General features: G+C 37.5%; 2 protein-coding genes across 10 annotated transcripts in view; one reads left to right on the top strand and one right to left on the bottom strand.

The window, feature by feature from the left end:
• Window positions 1-19,898, top strand: part of nags (N-acetylglutamate synthase) — a 56,444-nt gene extending 36,546 nt beyond the window's left edge. For 5 of the 8 annotated variants that reach the window (XM_043675082.2, XM_043675083.2, XM_043675084.2 and 2 more), the window contains one exon: window positions 6,475-14,542. In XM_043675082.2, coding sequence (XP_043531017.1) covers window positions 6,475-6,655 — 181 coding nt within the window. In that variant the 3' untranslated portion in view covers window positions 6,656-14,542. Of the gene's footprint in view, window positions 1-1,571; window positions 5,058-5,086; window positions 5,169-6,474; window positions 14,543-19,666 lie in introns of those variants that run through there. The other 3 variants (XR_006309208.2, XM_043675085.2, XM_043675086.2) reach the window with 3 other exon arrangements.
• The window catches only part of tmem101 (transmembrane protein 101), a 43,472-nt gene that overhangs the window by 12,980 nt on the left and 9,089 nt on the right, over window positions 1-21,403 (bottom strand). The window contains exon 4 of one of the 2 annotated variants that reach the window (XM_043675092.2): window positions 21,050-21,110. In XM_043675092.2, the coding sequence (XP_043531027.1) occupies window positions 21,050-21,110 (61 nt within the window). Of the gene's footprint in view, window positions 1-20,360; window positions 21,111-21,403 lie in introns of those variants that run through there. The other variant, XM_043675089.2, reaches the window with a different exon arrangement.

Raw genomic sequence — 21,403 nt, forward strand, 5'->3', positions numbered from 1 at the left:
ATGCAATCAAAATTTCCCCACTCAATTTTTAACTAATTTAATACTGGGATGTGGCTGTCAGAATTTAATGCCATCCCTAATTGTCCTGAAGAAGGTTAACTGCTTTCTTGAACCAGAACAGTTCATTTAACGTGGATACACCTATACTATCACTGGGGAGAGAGTTCAAGAATTTTGACCTAGCAACACTAAAGGAACAGTGATATATTTCAAAATTGGGATGTTAAATGATTTGGAGGGGAACGTGCAGACTGTGGAGTATCCATGTACCTATGAATTTCTAGAAGAAAGTGGTTGTGGATTTGGAAGGTACTATCTAAGGAGTTTTGGTGAATTTGATTCTGCTGGCAAACAGTGGTGGGACTCCAAGATAAAGTTCTCTGCTCATTGCTCCATACCTTATGGTCCTGTGCTTTCCTCTTCACTGGCTGATTTATAATGTTAATGATTAGGGAAAATAATTGATGAGAGTTTCCCCTCCTTTTGTGACCTTAATGAAAACATGTCCTGCTCCCAAAGGATCCTGTAGAAACTGTGTTTGGATAGCACAAAAAAAATTAAAATTTAATTATGCAACAGAGCATTAAATAATAATCACCTCCACCAGTTTCAAAGCAATTTGTTTTCCATTCTTTAAAATTACTTTTGAAGTAGAAATAGTGAGAAAGGTCTAATCCTGAATCTTTGATTTAGAACATAGTTTCTGATCTGACTTTACTGCAACACATTTTTTCCAGGAGACATGATCACCACAGGTCTAACAAACCTAAGGGCAGGAAGCAAAGCATAAAGTTTCAATAACTCAGCTAAAATTTCACAAATGCAGCAGATGTCTCTGCTCCCACTCTTTTCTCCAAAATGTTCTGGAATTCCCTCTAAAAATTTATTCGTTCCACGTCCCATCTCATAGTAGATTCACAAAAAGTCATAGAATCTTTACAGAATGGAAAAAAGGCCCTTTGGCTTCTCGTAACAATGCCAGTCATCTATTTATTCTAATCCTGTTTTCCAGCATTTGGCCCATTGTTTTTTATGCTTTGGGGTTTCAAGTGTTCTAGGAGAAAGTGAGGACTGCAAATGCTGGAGATCAGAGTTGAGAATGTGGTGCTGGAAAAGCACAGCAGGTCAGACAGCATGAGGAGCAGGTTAATCCACATTTCAGGCATATGTCCTTCATCAGGAATCAAGTGTTCATCTAAATACTTCTTAAATGTCTTGAAAGTTTCTGCCTTTGACACCCTATTAGGCAGTGAGTTCCAGATACCCACCACCTTCTTAGTGAAAATGTTTTCTGTAAAATCTCCTGGAAACCTTCTGCTCCTTACCTTAAAACTATTTCCTCTGTTTGTTGACCCCTCCACTAAAAGGTTTCTCCTTATCCATCCTATTTTTGGCCGTACACCTCAAACAGGTTCCAGGTTCCCCACAGCCCTCTGGTTCCAAGATAACAGTGAAGTAGCAGAGCTATGTGCGGATACTTACCCAGGCCTCATCAGTCCCTATTATCTTCCTTTCTTTTCTGCTTTTTTTTTTGTTATTTCCTTTCATTTTTCTTTTCTTTGGCCGGTTAGTCCGGTGGCATCGGTGCAGCAGTGAGAATGGGCCATACGTGCAGAGGGCAGCGCTTTCCGATAATTGGAGGCAGTGACAGCAAAACTCCTCCAGCAATTGGAGGGGACAGCAGACTCTTCAAGATGGCAAGGCGACAACATGGAGGAATGCGCTTGGCGCTGTGGCAGCCTGGACTGGCCTGACAGCAGAGCCAGGGACTCCTGGTCACAATTTGCCTGGAGTGGCGTCATCGAGGGGGCTGCGGAGCCAGGGACGACTTGCCATAGTCATGGTCAGCTCAGAATGGGGACTTCTGGTTATCGGTGAGGTGGCAGTAGCAGCAGAGCTGGGACTCTGGTTGCGGGGCTGAGTGCAGGTTCAACGTGGGACTCGGCAGCGACAAGATGGACCCAGGAGCGGAGATGGTGCCTAAAGAATGGCGACTCCTACATTGGTGGGTCTGGCGCAGACAGCACTGGAGGAGAAATGGGGGGACAGATGTTGCTGGTGAGCCGGGTTCATGATGGAGATAGCAGAACGAAGATACATTCTCTTCCAGTGATACCTTAAACTATTCGAAATGGTGCAGGATTGAGGCAACATTTGAAGCTTTTGACTGTAAAATATAAATCATTAAATTCAGTTCTCATTTCTAAGGAAAACAATTCCAGCCTATCTCGTCTCTCTTCATAGCTGAATCTCCTCTTGCAGCCTCTCTACAACAATGACATCCTTCCTCAGCTATGGTGACCAAAATTGCACACAATATTCCAGCTGTGAGCTAACAGTATATACAGCTCCATCATAATTAGAACAGTACAGCACAGAACAGGCCCTTCAGCCCACGATGTTGTGCTGAAATTCCTTGCTCTTCTATTCAACACCTTGACTAATGAAGGTAAGTATTCCAGATGCTGCCTTAATCTGAATTTTCAACCTCATTAAAATGCATTTCCTGTGCCAAACATTTGCTGGGTCCTCATAAAATCCTCTTAACATTTGTTTTTGCCCAGAAGACACCTTGGAACACTTTTCTACATTAATTATTTCCAGACTTGTGCAGCATGTTTTACACCTGATTTAATAAACTATAACCTCACATGAATACCACAGCTTGTTGCCTTGCCCATGTCTAACAATTCATTGTGTGGATTATTTTATGAACAATAAATCTACGAGGTTGGATCCTTGGGTTGACTATTTGCTCGATGAGGGTCGTCTGAATCAGAAAATTTCCTGGCTTCCTCTACTTGCCTCTGGACGAAATGCCCTGTCAGAACCTGATTTTTCCTCCAAGATTGGTGGAGAATAGTGGAAGACAGCCAAATGCCAAAGCAAGAAATTTACAAGTCCTGTCTTTAATAAATTAGCAGTTGTCCCCTTAAATCTTGATGTGTAGCCTTCACCCTTCACCTAATCACCCTCTGCAAGTATTCTCCATGTAACCTCATGCCCCCTTGTCAATTCATGCTCTCACCCACTCCATGCCTCCTTATAGCCCTCATGAAACGTGCTAACTCAAGCCAATACATGCCATAATGTCCACCAATCTTTGCTTTTAATGTCCTCCGTGCCAACTCATCCAATATCCACCATGGGTAGACCTTAGGAGCCATGTTAAAATGAAGGGTCTAAGTATCTATTGTTGCCTTACTAAATTTAAAAATATACCCACTCATGAAAATCCATTAAAAACTTTTAAATCCCCTCAAATAATTAATCCCTAATAAAAGCAACTAGACTTGTATATCTAGTCCCAGATCAATACTTCAGTATTCTCGATGAGCTGTTAATCAAACTCTGAACCTAGGACCTTTGCTAAGATAATTGTATAAGGTGGAAAGCAGTAAACCATGATAATAACGTAAAGATAGCCCTTGTGGAAATGGAAGCAAACAGCTATTTAAGAAGCTTCTCTTTGGAGGTTTTTAAAACACCTCTTGGTGTTTCTAGTTTTTTTAGACATGGCCCTCTCCAAAGTTTTGGGGCTTGAATTAGATCAGTAACAGGTTTGGAAGCAAAGAGGCTTAATCAACTAATGGACTTGCACTGCATGCCAGTGACCGTGTACAGATATCACAATGGTGGATTACCCTTGACATAATGAAGGAGTCAACACTTCTGTTCCATTCTGACAGATTGTAATTCTCAGAATTTAGCTTTCACACAGTAAGACTCAGCTTGCAGTATGAATAGAAAATCTTACAATGTTTAGTAGTACATACAACTGCTGAAAAAAAGACACATTTTTGTGAAAGCATTCATCTTGCATTCATCAGGACAATTTGCAAGAAATAATAAAGTAAAAGAGAAACACCATTTATACTGTATGAGAGGAGAATGCTTTTTGGTAACAGGTGGACTTTGAATAGTAGATGTGCTGCTGTGGAGAATGCACCAGTTTATGATGGGTAACAGTTACCTGCCAAAACCTGTTTAGATTTTAAACCAGGCAGGCTCATTCTAACAGGCTAAGGCATTGCCCAAGAAATGAACCAGCGAATGCCTGTCATCTATTTTGTTGAGTGTTCTTTCCATTTACCTTGTGTATTCATATATGTAGTTTCCACGTGCCACACTGCAAGCCCACTGGCAATCTTAAATTGGTTGTCAGCACAATTCTTTGGACACTCTCAATTATTTTGGTGGAGGCTGGTACAATTGCAACATTTGGATGGGTATATGAATAGGAAGGGTTTGGAAGGATATGGGCCAAGTGCTGGCAGGTGGGACTAGATTGGGTTGGGATATCTGTTCGGCATGGATGGGTTGGACCGAAGGGTCTGTTTCCATGCTGTACATCTCTATGACTCTATTTAGCAAAATGTCTTTTCACAGCAATAAATAATATAATTCTGGAACTTTTAAAGACAAATCCCAAGTACAGGTCTTCTGACTGGAAAGAAAAGTTGCTACCAAGATTCTTTGAAGTCCAGCAACCTTTAATACGGAGGTCTCCACTTTTCCTTAAGGCCCAATCAGTTGATTTTAAAAGTCCGTGCCCACTGTTCCTGTACTGCACTCTCACGTCCACTGCGCTGTACAGCTCAGTTTGCATGCTGCTGACCCCTCTCCTGCTGTGCACTGTCTCCTGACTCTCTGCTGTTCTGTGCTGTCTGGCTGCTGTTCTTTAGCTCAGGTACGAATGCTTAACTACAATCCCATCACAGACTGCAGGTGAGCAATATTGCAGATAATCAGTTCATCACTTAAAAACAAATTAAAGTTATTACATTGGAAAATACCAAATACTAAGTCAAACTGAAGAAACTAAGCAAAAAATAGGACAGTGCACACCAGAAGGTACTGTGGCAGGTACTACTTATACAATCCTGCATCCAATTCTCCCACACCTGCTCCTCTGCCACCTCCTTTTCCACCCCTTACTTATTGTGTTTTCCTTCATCCCTGTTGCTAGTTTCCTCATTGTTACGCCATCCCTGCTTCTGCTTATGTCTGGCTTCCTTTTCTTCTGCCACTCTTGTTCCTCCTGCTTTTCTTAATCTTCTGTTATGTTTACTTGCGCAACGTACAGACACGTCAGCAAACCGAAGCAGAGACTGAGTGGCACAGACAGAACGGGATAGCCAGAATGGCATAGAAACTAATTTATAGAGGTAAGCCTGCTTGTATGCAACAACCAGCTGAATGAAAGTTTGGCAAGTCGATGCCACGTACAAGCCGGCTTGACTGTTGATCAACCAAATTGTTGTGACTCCAGCCAGTTACAGAGGGGGCTTGACAGAATAAGGACCAATATTATTTTGGAATCTTGATCCAGAGCCAATGTTTAATCTAAATCTGGACCCATTTTCCTTTCTCCAAATTTTCTCCTCTTTTATTTAGAAATACAGCCGCTTAATGGTAAAATCCATTGTCCAATTGTCCATTCTTTACACATGACCATAGGCAATGGATGTCAATGGACTATTTGGTCATGGATGTCAGCTGAGAACAGCACTGGTAAAGTTAACCATGTATGTACTTTTTACCAAGTGTCACTGTTAATGGCTAAAAGCAGCATGTCTGGTTGGATTTCACCATCCTACCACACCTCAGATCCAATGCAATCTCAACAATTTATGGCCAGTTGTGGGGAATCCACCTAGAACTAATGTTGAGTAGCTTCAAGTTAGATTTTGTATTCAACCTGGTACTTGACTGATCTGCATGTCTCAATACTGGATTTTTAAGTCATTTATTCACAGCTTCTCTCATGACCAGGACTATCATTATATGGTATAATTAAATGTGTCACAATATCCATAACCCAGTCTTGGATTTTATTTTCCAATTGGTACAATATACCAGTTGTTGCTTTGGCAGGTATGACGATGCCAGAAAGGAGTACTGTAAATAACTGCTTCTTCCTCATTATTTAACTTCACTCTTTTCCAAACAATATAAAAACTAGGAACAGGAGTAAGCCATTTGACCCTAGGAGCTGTTTGACCACCAATAACACTGTGGCTGATCTGATCTTGGCCTCAACTTGACATTCTGCTTAATCATGATAAACCTCAATTTCGTGCAATGCAAAAATCTGTCATAACTGGGCCTAACTATATTCAGTGACAGCCTCCATTGTACTCTGCTGTGAGGAGAGAAATCGCTACATTTCTATCTTAAATAGATGACTCTTTTAATCTGAAGCTAGTGTTAGGTGTGTAGGTCAGGGGTATATATGGGGAATGGGTATGGGTGGGTTACTCTTCGGGGGGTCGGCGTGGACTTGTTGGGCCGAAGTGCCTGTTTCCATTCTACAGGGAATCTAGTCTAAACTGCTCAAATTGATATTTTCTTGTTTTCATTAATTTGATTCTTGTTTTGATTTAGCTGAATATTTGAAGAGTTGACGTGTATTTTCTAGCCACCATGGTCAATGCAGTTCACAACCAATATACATGGTTTTCTCTTGTACAGGTATTTCAAACAGTGCGATGGAAGCTTTACAACTGGAGAGTGGATTGTCTTTTGGTATGGGCTATCTAATATGCGTGACTCTTATGAACTCGTGGACCATGCAGAAAGTTTACCTGATTCATTTATACAACCAAATCAGCCTCTAAATCAGCCATCATCTCCTACAGAAAACTCAAACTAAATCTCAGCACTTTCTGTGCTAGGTTTTCTTTGTCATCTGAATCTGAAAAATTGCTGCTCTAAAGTTAGATTTGCCTTAGTTTACTTCTTTGGCATACCCAGTCATTCTGAATGCCTCGTCCTTTTTAATCTGTTGAGTGGGATTGGTTGCCTACAAATTCTATTATACTAAAAGAGTGAAAAATTCTATTTTTATTAGCACAAGGCTAGTAAAATCAAAATTAATGAGAATTTCAAAAACAATTACCATTTTAAAATCAACTACATTTCTGTCTTCTACAAAATATTTGTTGTAAATGATAACAATGATTGTTAAGGTTGTTTTTACTAAAACTGAGCAGAGAGATGCACAGGCAAGCTTGCTCAAAGACTTATCAAACAAGCTGTGCCATCATCCCCCATTTGGAAACGTCCAAGAGCAGAACAATGGACCTCTCAATGATGCATATGATTTCCATTGACTCAGAGGAAGGTTGCACACAAAGTGCAGTCTGTTAGCTAAAACAGGTTGCCACTCATAGCCGAACTGAGGAGAATGTGTCTGATGAGAACAATTGTCTTGAATGAGATATAAGAAGCTAGATCTACTGTGTAGAAACCTCCAAGAGGGAGTTAACTTCAAATTGAATTATGTAAAGATTCTTGTGGCCAGTGATTCTGAATTCCTTGCATAAAATCCACGAGAAAGTTTTTTTTTTAAATGGTAGCTTAATAACCTGGAAGGAAAATATATCTGTATAGTGTGCGTTTCAAGTGTGGCTTTCTTCAATGGTGTAAATGAGGAATGCAAATCACATTGGTAGCAGTACATACCCCCCTTGGAATGGTAGAATAGTGGTTGATTATTTACCTGAATTGTAATCCAGAACATTGAACAAATAATCCAAAACCATGAGTTCAAATCCCACAATGATAACATGAAATTGTTAATAAATGAATCAAGAATGAAAAAGTTGAATCAGAAATTAGGGCAATGTAATGACTAGCCTTTGTAAAAGCCTATCTAGTTTACTGCTATTCTGGAAGAAAGGATTTTTGCCAATCTTAGTTTGTACTTGACCTTTCAGTCTTGGCAATGCATCTTAACTGACCTCTGAAATGGTTGAGCTGGGCATTTTGTTAAGGACAGTCAGGGATGGCAAACAAATTCTTCCTTGTCAGCAGCGTCCAAGTGCTCTGACTGAATTAAAAATCATGTAAAGAGCAGCGAGAAAATGACAGGATTGTATCACTCCTAAAAGAATTAGCTAAAAACTAAGCATGTAATTAGAGCTCTACACCTATTGTTTGAGAGTCAACCATGCTATTTAATTTGACAGTTATTTTAGAACTGAAAAAGACTCCGTTAGCAGTTCCTGGAAGGCAATCGTAGAGTATACTACAATAAAAGCAATTTGTATTGCAGAAACTCAGTAGAACTGCAAGAATAAGTGAAAGGAGAAACAGTTAATATTTGAGGCCATTCAGCTCGTCAGGTCCATGTCTCGACCAATTCAGCTAATCCCACCTGTACCTTTGCCCCACAGTAGTACTGCAATTATTTTATCTTCCCATCACCATTGGGTTCTTATACCAGTCACCTTCAATTGGTGTTCTCTGCTGCTCAACAGTTTTCTTCTGTCTACTTGTCAAGACCACAAAATTTTGAGCACCTCTATCAAACCATCTCTGCGTCATTTCTCGTCAAAGGAGAACAAACCTAGCTTCTTGTAGGATGCATTAGATCCTCTCAATTCTGGAACCGTTCTTGCAAATCGGTTCTGCCTGTTCATCCTTCCTCAAACAAGGTGCCCCAGAATTGGACACATTACTCCTGTTGAGGCTGAGCCAGATTCATCACTAAATTCCTTGCTTTTTAATCTATATTCCTCTACTTATAAACCCTAAGATCCCATCTGCTTTTTGAGCCTTGGTGCAGGGTGCTATTGACCACATGCACATCACTTTCAATGTGCCACGCATCAGTGTCATGCTGGTCAAAATGGGATTCATTCCCCTCCACCTCCACATGGCACATGGTCATTGATTGTGTTACATCTGGCAATAACCATAAAAGCTTCATTCTGCAGCAATCAGCCTACAAATGAGTCACCGAAGCAACTCAAAAAGCAATTGTTGGACGACAAGGGCTTTTATTTTTACTTAAATTAGCAGACAGCACCCGTTTGTGTGCTACCTGCAATTGTCCCAGCAGTCAAAGGGTTATTGTTCATTTTCAGCCCCTATCCAAATTTAGCCAATAACATAATCAGCATTATCTTTTGAGATATTTGTATCTGGAAAGAAATGTGAAGAAATGTAATAATGTATAACTTACATGTGAGAATTGTATCCACTATTCAAGATATATATCTGTAAGCAGTCTGGGCTATAGTTCATAATGGGTATAGGTTAGAGATTTTTATTTAATTATACTAATTTTCTTTCAGCAATGGTTTCATATCCTATCATGGATATGCAGTGGTACTAATATGTATCATTTATAAATTCATTTCAAGATAATTAGGAACTTGCCAAACTGTTCAAACAGACAATCCTGTCCTAATTGTAGACCGTAAGAGTGGAGCAGAAATAATACATTCAGCCGCCTGAGTCTGCTCCACCATTCAATCACAGCTGATATGTTTCTCAATAGTAGTAAGCCAAAGGTAGGGCTGGAATTAATGCATCTCTGTCTTAGGTCTAGTGCACATTTGTTTTTCTTTCCTCCATTTGTACTTTGAGTATTGAATGCCTTCTTGACTCTGAAAGCTTTCAAATTAAAACCTATGTATTTATGAAACAATTTGTTTTAATCAAAGGAACAGAAATGCCAAGACCCTCAATCTGATTGTCATTGAAATGTTATCACAAAGTATAACAAAGAATTAACAGATTACTTGTCAGTTCTGTGCTGGCGAGAGGTTTTAAATTGTACTCTTTATCTAACTCTTATTAGATGTGGACAAGGATGATGTCCAAAACAAAAAGCAAATGTGGTTTTGCATCAATTCTCTCCATTTTTAGGAGACTTTTTATTCATCATGAATGCTACCTCAGCAGAAATCTTTACCCTGGGAGTAGGCAAATAACATTTTAGTAATCCATTTACTCATAAAAGCATTTGAATATTAATGCTGAATATTAATGCGGTATTGGCATAGTGATAATTTGTCACTACACTGATGATGGAAGGGTAATTTTGTGAGGCTTTTCTTTTTCTAATAAAGTTCCGGTCTACTGAGGCTGCGTGCTCAATTGAACGGACAATTAATTTTATGAGGACACAGTCCACTTATACTCCAAGGAGTCTGACATTATGCTTACCAGTCGATTCCTCCTTGGTTGATTTTGTTTTGTTAAAAAACACAAATGAGATGTTATTTCAATAATATGAAAGATGGGGTCATGGCATCAGATGCCATTAGGATTTTCTATCAAAATGCTGAGTGTTTTCTCTACGGTGCATCTCACTAATACTTAATTTATAAAAACAGTTTGAAACTGCAGAATGCTTCTGAGTCTCTATTCCAATTTCCCAGTCGCTTTAAAAGGAGTGTATTCTTGACGGCCACTATTTGTAGTGGATTTGTTACTGGATGGTGAAGGAACTGGATGCATTGAAGCTGCTGGACAGTTTCCATAGTCTCATTTAGGGTCAGTTCTTTGCACTTGGAAGAATTAGCATTGTGTTTTGTTTCAGAAGAGAAAAGGTTTAACAACAATGTTATTCTAAGTCAATTCTAGTCACTGTAACAGTATTTGAGATGTTTGACCAGAACATTTACTGATAAACACATTTCTCGAAATCTAGAACACAGCCAATGCTATCCTGGATCACCAGATACTAAAGTCAACATAAAAAAGGTCATAAGTTGTAAAATGAACCCGGTCTTAAAAAACATTTACAGAGGTGAAAGATAACTTCACTTAAATATTGACAGGGATTAGAATCTTATGCCAAATGTAAAAAAAAGCAATACAATTAAATAACTGAGCCACCAGACCAATGCAGCTTGTAGACTTCACCCCTAGGGTTCAGATCACCCCCAAAATGTCCATTTTGTGAAATAAGCAAGTGTTATTCTGATCAAAAACTGAATATGTTTTATCTCAATGTCTGTTTGTTTATTTAGCTCAATAGCAAATCTATTTTGTGAGGCAATATTTAAAATGTTGTGTAATGAGAAGGCCACATGAGATAAATTTCCTTCAGTTTAAATTAAGGCATCCTTTAAAATACATATACTATGTAACCAAAGTCAACACACAGTCATTGTGTATTGCTCAGAAAAGGATATATTTTGCTGAAACCTTTTGTCATGCATTCTTCATGACAGTTCCAGGGGAACAACATTTGTATTAGAAGTGTGCTGATGGTTGGCAAGTGGATTGGTATAGATATTGTCAAGAGTGGAAAAGTACAGCAGGTCAGGCAGCACCAGAGGAGCAAGAGAAGTGACATTTCGGGTACAAGCCCTTCATCAAGTATAGATATTGCCAAAGAGAATGCATCAGTTAGATAACAAGTGACAGCTTGCAAGTTTTATTTATATTTAAATAGGCAGGTTGACTCTGATTATCCTAAAGAATTAACCAGATTGCTGTTAGCTATTTTGTTCAGTATAAACAGGTGCAGTATGTGTACTTGTCTTTCGGTCTGCAAGGAACAGGCTCCTGCATATCAAGGTATGCAGTTTCCAGTACAGGCAAGTATGTTATACTGTGAGCCAGACTGAATCTTAAATTGGTTGACAATGTAATTCATAACTCATCTGGGATTGTTTAACAAATGCTGACAAATCACAGAATCACATCTAATGTTGGACAATTTAGATGTTTGCAAACATGGGCTGCTGCTGCTATTGCATAGCAGCAGTGTACGACAGCTACTTTTACCGGTTAGTCGAATTTATGAGATACCTTACCCTTCTGGATAATGAGAGTCTGGGCACTTTTCAAGTCCAAAGTGGCACTTGTGAGTTTGTACAATGTTTGGCATTCAATGGAAAAATAATATGATTAACATATACATTTTCTCAGCATTACTGGAAAATGTATATGCATTGGAGCTCCTGCAGTTCCATACAGCGCAACGTTGACCCTGTCAGCAATCTTGTTAAGGCCCAAGGTGAAATAGAGCACATCAAAGCCATTTGCATAATTTGTAGTGTGAAGTAGAAACATAGGTGGTGATCACCACTAACAGGACGCTGCCTTGATGTCTCAATGATGTTCTGCCCATCACACGAATGAGGAAAGTGGCATATGAATTTCACAGCTGGTGTGATGCTAGGTTTGCAGGCCATACGTCTGGAAAACTGCCAGACCATACAAAATAGCATGTTGCTCACACCAGACAAAAGTACTGATGTTGCCTAACCAGCCTATGATTGCAAAACTCTGAAAATAGTTCCCAACACTGGGATTCTGCGCTTGGGCAAGATTTTCTAAATAAAAAGAATGTGTATACACATTACACTATTTCAACTGAGCAAAGTAGTTGACAGCCATACTGATTCATTCCTCAGAGCAATGCCTTGACGATTCAAAGTAAAGCTACCTGGTTTAAGTTTAAACAAAACTTGGCAGTTAACTGTCAGTCATCATCCAATTTTTGCATTCTTCATTGCACATCTCTACCAACTAATCAATATGCTCTTCTCAGTATGAAAATGTTCATATTATATTGATATTCCCTCTTCAGGAAAATTTGTAACAAAATCAACATGAAATATAAAAACTTTTGACTTTCTTTTGCTCTCAGCAATACAAAAGTCAATACATTAAAATGTATAGTTATATTGGACAGCATTTTTAATTTATGCATGGATCTCCAAGGAGCCAGATTTTCCATAGACTTCAAAAATTGGTACTCTTGGTTTCCAATAATAATGTAGACATTGAACCATCAGATAAAGAATTTAGCCACATGGTCCCCATCCTGTTCTGTGCAGAGTTAGTTGGTTTTACCCTTGTGGAGCTGTAACTGGTCAGAGTTAGGCAAGGAAGAAATAACCATAGGTTCCTGCTGCCAATCACTAGCTAGTAACTCCTGTTGGCAATGCAAGTTAGTGGAACCAGCATTTAATTGTCTTAGACACAGTGGATGAATAGTCTGTAGGACCTCATTTACAAATTACAGCAATAAATTGTAGCTATTACTGCGTATCTAACCATACACAGTTTGCTACTTCTACAAATCTACTTCTACTTCTGCAATGCCACTCATTATACCCAAATGTTTTCTTACCCCCTTTAAAAATACTGAATACTAAAAAACCAGAATCAATTCAGCAAGTACCTCAATGTTTAGTGAATATCGGGTATTGCTCAGAGTCTTAAATGTACATATCTTGCTTTGAACAGTTTACTTAAAAGTGTGTGGTATAATCTCAACTTTAATTAATTTGGCTAACTTTAAACACTTGCTTTGTTTTTGAAATAACATACTTTATCAATAAAAAAACTAGTGAGTAATTTATTTCATTTGTTGAGTAATTTTGAATATTCTTACATACACATAAACCAAAGTTTGATATGCACACACCCATTAAGTTGATCTTTAATTCACAATAGTTGGTAGTTCTTAAAATGGATATTTGGCTGTAGTGTAAGTGAATCAGGCTGCTTTGTTATGGACGATGTCTTAAATGTTTCTTGGAGCTGCGCTAATCCAGGTAAGTGGGAGTATTTCGATCACACTCCTTACTCAGGCTTTATTGTTAGTGGACAGTTATGATTCCCAGACCTGCTCTTGTAGGCACACTATTTATACAGCTAGTTCAGTTGAGTTTCTGATCAGTAGTTAAAACCCAAGGATGTCAGTAGTGGGGATTCAGTGACCATAATGTCATTCAATACCAAAGGATGATGGTTACATTCTGTCGTCTTGTTGTAGCTGGGCATTGGTAAGTAATAATGGTGTCATGCAAGTTCTGGGCAACGGAGTCTTGCTGCATTTTCACAGATTGCTTCAGTCATTATTCCTTTTATCCAAATCAACATTATGAATTATATACAAGATTTAAAAACCACAATAAAAGAGATATTTGAAGCACTGCCAAAATTACTGTTTATTTTTTCATTCATGCATCTCTGAACCTGTCCAGCCAAATACACATGAATCTTATGATATTGCATCTTGCTGAACAACCACATCGCCCATTAGTAGAAAGCACTATTCAAATATGGCTGCCACTTCTTTTAAAGTGTCTAAATTAAGTTTTCATGAGTTACCTGGTTGAGTAGTTCATAGGTCAAAAGCGTGCTGGTCCTTAACCTCAAAATCAGAAAATACACAGCAAAACTAAAGTTAACTGTAAAGCTTCACGTGAAATGAAAGCTGGCGAGTAGTTGAGAAAGTACAAAGGTGGAAAATTATTAGAATATGTTTAAACCTGTTAAAAGTAAGAAAAAACACAACTGTTTTAGCATGTTTTATTGTAATATATTTACAGTAGGGAAAATTCTATCAAAATGCTAGCGGAGAAAGAAAATATCTACATGGATATTATGGACACATCGTAAATTGGAAGCAATGCAAAAGTTCTGCTAACAGACACACACTCATTTGGACAATGACTGATTAATGGTTATGCTTTTCTTACATAATTTGCTAAACCTACAAACAACAATGGAGTTTACTTGGAGTGGACACACCGATGCATATTGTAATCTTAACAGCGACAGTTACACGTTCAAGGTAAAGTTATTTCTCGTGAGACATGCATATAAATTTAGCGAAAACACTCCTGAAAAAAAATTGACAAATGAAAAACTAGATCGAAAACTTTACTACATTTATAACCTTGAAGTTTGGTTTTACTTTTCCATCTAATCTGTGGAGAACAAGCTTAATATTTCAAAATTTTAATATAAACTCAAAGTTGGTACTGAATGCAAAAGTGTTTTGAGCTTTAACAAAAGTATCAATTTAGTTACATAAAACATATACATTATGTTTTTTCAAAAGTGTAAACATTTTTCAGTTATACATTGCTAATAGTGCACTTCATATATTGAAAGATGCTGAGCTGGCTATAGAAAGATAACCCAGTTAGTATTAAATTGTAAAATATTTCAAGTATACAACAGGCAGTGTCCATAAATTTTCCACTACCCATACTTACAAGTTTGGTGAGGTTTTCTTAACAAACACATGGGACTAAATTTTGTCAATGAATGGAAAATTCAATCTCTGAGGATCAGAGATCTCCTTTAGTTAGGTCTTTAGGTTTAAAATAAGCCAAAGGTAGTACAATAAAGTAGCTGCTAGGTAGTAAAATCGTATGTACTTAAAAGCAAAAGCGCACAACAAAACAGGTCACATTCCAGAGTTTCATTAGAAGCAAGTGTCTAGAACTCCCCATTGCATCAATCCTTGGCAAGCAATTTAATGATTTCCTTTTATTCCAGATCTTTTTAAGGAAATTCTTATTGTTGTTCTAGCCACACTTCTCCAACTAATTCAACTAACACTTTAAAATTAACGAGCTTAAATATTGAAAGTAACTTCTTAGAGATTATCAGGTCAGTGTGCTTGAGCAAACTAATTTGATCCTACTTTTGTTTTATTTGACCGCACTGATCAATAATCTAGTCAACACCGTGGGTGGCACAGTGGTTAGCACTACAGCCTCACAGCACTAGAGACCCGGGTTCAATTCCCGCCTCAGGCGACTGACTGTGTGGAGTTTGTACATTCTCCCCGTGTCTGCGTGGGTTTCCTCCGGGTGCTCCGGTTTCCTCCCACAGTCCAAAGATGTGCAGGTCATGTGAATTGGCCATGCTAAATTGCCCGTAGTGTTAGGTAAGGGGTAAATGTAGGGGAATGGGTGGGTTGCGCTTCGGCGGGGCGGTGTGGACTTGTTGGGCCGAAGGGCCTGTTTCCACACTAAGTAATCTAATCTAATTCAACAGAAGACTTTACAGTTCCTCAAATTACAGTTTCTTTAATTTTGGGTCTGCACAAGTCATTTACGCCAGTGCAAAACTGAACTTTAATATTTGCATAAGATGAAATGTTATGTTTGTGATAAGTTAACAAATGGGGAATATTGATTGGTTTTACATGAAGCATTAGATGCTGTGGTGAAAATGTAAATAGTTTTTTTTCATATAATAACAGATTATGAAAGCTTATTTACCATAGGATTCCTTTACTGTATGTACAGTCAAAAATTATTAGTGAAGTCCCTTGGCAATGAATTGGGGATTGGGCATGCACAGAAGTACATTTTTGACGTAACTACAAAATACTATGACATTAACAATGATGCTTATCCAGGTTGTGCAAACAGTGTACACAAAAAGACTTTACATTTACTGGCTCCAGTTTAAATTAGCAAATGTTAATCATAAATTAGATTCAAAAAGGAACATGCACCCATTTATAATCAATGAATTTTAATAAAAAAACAAGCCTTACTGTCTTTAGTCATTATTTTTGACAAATATGGTTTTTCACAACTATTATGGACAAAATTTACATAAGATTTAAACTTCTGGGTTTGCCTTATACACAACATAATTTGCTTAAAATCACCCAGTTTGTAAAATCAAACCAAAATGGATTCTTTAACTGGTCAGTGGAACACCGTAATTTTAAAAAGTCAGTTCTATAACTAAAAGTTGTGAATCTATCTTTCATGAAATCAACAAGCTAAAAATGTGTTGCATTTGTATTGCGCCCAACCCCACACTAACCCTCTTGAGTTTATAGTATTAGCTGTTCAGGTGGGAAGATGGTGGGAACTGGAAATTACCTCAACATGGGTCACCACACATTGCCAGAAGAGCACTGGCACAACCCTTCACTCCTAACAGTACTGAATGTTAAAAAAGTGGACAGAATGAATGGAAAGATACATTTTAACTATTCATATATTTTGAGAAGTGTGGAGAGAGAAATATACTCTAAATTGTCCATCTAATAGGATTTCTGTATAACTATGGACACGCATCCAGATATGGAAGGCACATTACAATTTAATAAAGACAATCTTCCTGAGGAACACCTACAAATGGAACAGATGCAGCTAAATACAATGATTTAAAATTGGAACAGGACAGCTAAAACACGCAGTAATAGTGAAACATTTTAAATTGGCTTGAAATTTCCCATTTCAGTACATACTAAAGCTTCATATGTGAAGTGGAATATTTGCAATGAGTGGAATGCATCTTATTGCATTTGACAAGGTGAAAACAGAAGAAGATTCATGACATTCTAATTTACTTTTTAAAGCTTTAAACTGTTTGGTCTTGGAAGCATACTTACTTAATTGACTGCCACAAAAATCAAAGCATTGAAAAAAAGATTGATACATTACTATATTAGAATAGTTATTAATTTCATAACGGAAAATCCTAGGATGAGTACTTCCTGCAGGAGGTATTCTCTACTCAGAATTGCTTTCAATTAAAAATTAAGCTTTTCTGCCTGTTTGAGGCATGCATTCTACCCTGTTACTTTACTTCTGTGTACTCATATGTGGAGCATTATTAATCAAAGAAACACATCTTAAAACATGTGCAAAATGTCTGATCTTCACAAAGGAAATGTGAACGAGAAGAACATATTTCAACTAATATCCTTTCAATTTAATAAAATGATTTCATACTGAAGGGTGGTCCAATAGCCATTTACCTAAATTAAGACATTAGTGATACCAGTCATTAACATTTTCTATTTCAAACCAACTTTGTTTAAAAAGAGCGTAAATATATATAAATTACACAAGTAAGAGAGAGAATGTGTGCGTGTCAAATAGCACAGAATTAAATGTTAAAAAACTCCCAAATCTACAACTGTACTCCCATTTTTGGAAGAATGCTGCACTACACTGTAAACTATGAATTTGAATTGATATTCAATCACTACATAAAGTGACTCAATTTCAATTTAAAGGAAGAAAGCTGCATTTAAACAATTTAAGGCCCAGGTTTAATAATATTTATTCTATTTAATTCATGTGACAGTTGGTTGACAATCTGGGTCTTCCTGAATAATATTAAGTTGAAAATCAATCATTTCTCAAAAACTATTATGACATATGCTTGTGATTGGTCAGTGAATATTTAAAGAGCTTTAAACAGAAACGTTCAAGTTCACTTCGGATAGTTTCACTTCAACAGTTACCCAGGGGCCATTTAATTATTCACAAGAGTTTAAAAATTAGTGCTGAAAGAAAGTTAAATATTTTGCACTTTTTGCATTCAAAGTTAGCATAAGGTACTCAAGTCAAATACACAATGGATACTCATGAAATTAAGCCTCTCAATTTCTTGCTTTGACACTTTGTCTTAATCCAAAATACTACCATTTAATAAGGTGCTCCATTTTCTACCTCAGCCATCAAGATCCAAGTTAGTTAACAAATTAGTACCATGTTACTCTGGATACTGTGTGATTGACATGTACTGCTTGTGATTTCATTTCATCTTTTGACTTTTATAATAGCAGAGAAAAAGCATACTGCAGTCCAATGCAGCAAGTACAGATGGTATTTCTTTCCCACAACCTACCATTTGCAAGACTCACTTACATTGTAAAATATAGTTCAAAAAATTTCAGGGAGAAAGTGAGGACTGCAGATGCTGGAGATCAGAGCTGAAAATGTGTTGCTGGAAAAGTGCAGCAGGTCAGGCTGCATCCAAGGAGCAGGAGAATCAACGTTTCGGGCATGAGCCCTTCTTCAGGAATGGCTCCTGATGCAGCACTTGGATGCTGCCTGACTTGCTGCGCTTTTCCAGCAACACATTTTCAGATCAAAACATTTCAAACAGGAGTAGCATAGTAATTCATTATTAATAGTTTCTAGATGAATTCTGATCAGGTATTAGTCTAAACCCTTTAAATATACAATATCATTGCATTTAAAGCACTGGCCCCTGCTGCATTAAACAGAAGTGTAGTCTTATACAATTCAGATCAAACAAAACAGATAGCAGGAAGTGAACTGCATCCTTTTCTTCCAGATTCATATCCCTCCCTTAATATAAACATGCTAGTCATGGAAACATGTCATAATAATCTAGAGAAGGATAAATTATGTTTTATATACCTAAATTTCAAAAAGCACCAAGATTTTAAATCTTGAAATATTAAAACTTCATACATTTTAGAAACATGAGCTACAAGCCTTAGTAGTCTTAATACGTACAATATAGTCCCTACTTTCCAAGCAAATTACCCAGTTGCTACCACTGACAGGTGTGATAAGTACCATAACATTGCACAAGCACTCTAAGTCACTTCAACATTTTTTCTTGTGAAACATCTTGCTTTTGGTTTTTGCCTTTGAACAATCCCACTATTCTTGCACAGCTAACAAAGAAAAAGGACTTGAATAGCTTGATCTCCTCCTCAACTGCAAACAGATTATAAAGATGAAAAACTAAAATGGAACAATGGACAGAAGGCCTTCAGCTGTTTTTGTGTTAAATTTCATTTGTTAAATAATAAATTCCATTACTACTTATCTGCAAGTAGGAAGAAAGAAAGAAAAAAAAATAATGCTAAATATAACTGCAATGGAAAAAAGAATTTTAACTAACAAAAAAAAACTCAAAGATTAACAGGAACAAACTATGACATAAAATCCATAGCACTACTGCAACTCATTTTCATAATTGTGAAATTCCTAATGGTAATATAGCTGAACACAAAATATCCTCTCCTTTCTCACTAAGGCACTACTGTTTTAATTCTAATTTGAATCTGTTTGGCCACTAAATGTTTTTGAAGAGCTATACAATCTCTACAATGATTTGCTTGGTGGGAAACTAGGGATGCTAAAGGGAAAATAAAGAGAGCTTACAGTTAGTCTGAAAACTAATGAATGTTCCCAATGATTTGTCATACTTCGGGAGGAATACTTTTCGATCTTATCAAAGCTTTTCCCATTACTGCTTCACTGAAAAAAAAAGTGGAGACAATGGATTTCATGGTTGCAGCCTCTTAAGAGACTTTTTAGATTAGGATATGCAGTTTTATATTTTTAAAATATAAACTGATCTTCCTTCACAGGGAACTGTTTTATTATTTGTCAAAGGAAACAGATGCTGTAAAACCTAAAGGACTCAAATCTGAGATGAGAGTGAAAAGTCATACAAATTAACTAAAAGATTAGCAACGGCAAAAAAAAAATGGAACATTAGCCATGCGCCACATCGAAAAACCAAAATTGATATTGCTGTGAAGAGGAGTATGGACCTGCACTGCAAAGCTGATCAGCTGATTTTCTGGTAGCTTCACCATTGATCTGCCCACACAGCTACAAAACTAAAATGGGCCATTTTAAAAGAGAAATCCTTCTGGATCAGATAGAGTTTCAATTCTACTTAAGCTACTTCAGATCTGAAGAACCTGATGGATGCCTTGTTAAACTGTGCAGCTGGGGATACCAGTGGCATTGTGGTGGAAAATAAAACTTGTCATACAAAAGAACAATGATCTCAAAATGTCCTGCTGGCTCTGTAGGAAACCCACTGACCTTACACAAAAGTAGTCTCTTGAAGTTGCCAGCTAGATCATCTGGCACCTCAGTTGCACATTTCCAGTGTAGCTTGCCAGCATGAATAACTGAGACATGATGGGAAAGAAATAGGAAAAATTGTTGGGAATTTTAAAGCTGGAAAGAAGTCAATTTACTGGTGCTGAGAGAAACCTTTCAAAATTATTTTGCTAGGAGAATAAATGAATACACAACAAATTTCATCACTCATAGAACATCACACTTTAACAAATTCTGGGTCTTTTATATCATTCATGATGCAGCACATAGATCTAATAATTTATTCAAATTGGAATTAAGTGAAAAAAGGAGGAGATTAATAAAACAGACAGTGGGCTACGTTTCCAAACATATAATCCTGGCATGAAAGCTGACCTGCCAAAAGCAGCTCTCGATTTCTCTGCATATGGTCCTAGAGAGTGAGCACTGCCATAGAAGCAAACATCCACCAAGTCGGCCCTCAGAGATTCACTAGCATCCAAACAATTGTTCATACACAAGTTTTGTTTTCTACAGAACTGTCCAAGAAAATGATCTATTGTGAAAATATATTTAAGAACCTATACATTTAAAAAAGTCAAATAAATAGCAGTACAAGGCAGTTGCTTCAGTTGTGCCATGCATTAAAGAACCCCACGTTTAAAAGTATTAACAATCTGTTGCCAAAATTATAGCAGCACCAAAAATGCCCACATTCTGCCCAAGAAGCTTCATTTGATTCCAGAATTCAATCCGGCGGGAATGATGCCAATAGCCCACATTGCCATCGATAAAGAGAATTACAAGAGGCATAAGAACAGACAGTATCTGGGCTGCAGTCCGTACACAATAGCCAGAGAGGAAAGACAAGGCCAGTACAGCATATAGTACAAACAACAACTGGAGTGTAATTTCACCTCCTATGATGTGGTTCAGATAGGCCAGACGGTCCTCCTTACTGTGCTGCAGGGAGTAGGCCTGTAGATTAAATACCAAACAATTAGAATCCCACAACTTTTAAAAGGCATTGTGGAAACGGCACAAACTTAAACTTGCCACCTAATACTCAAGATGTGCAATGGTTGTAACTTAAAACATTGTCATAGAAATTGATAACTTAGTCCCAGTAACCACCACAAATGCCAGGCTGCACTACTGATAAGCTTTTTGGGATTAAGAAAAAAATTGTACAGAACAACATTATAAACAATTAGCACTGGCTCCAAATTTGTACTCAAAAAAAAAGGGTTCTCACTCCGAAATGGACATGC

The sequence above is a fragment of the Chiloscyllium plagiosum genome, unplaced genomic scaffold (assembly GCF_037043375.1).
Source record: "Chiloscyllium plagiosum isolate Xiang-an unplaced genomic scaffold, Cpla_swu_hap1 HiC_scaffold_32, whole genome shotgun sequence".
Taxonomy (NCBI): Eukaryota; Metazoa; Chordata; class Chondrichthyes; order Orectolobiformes; family Hemiscylliidae; genus Chiloscyllium; species Chiloscyllium plagiosum.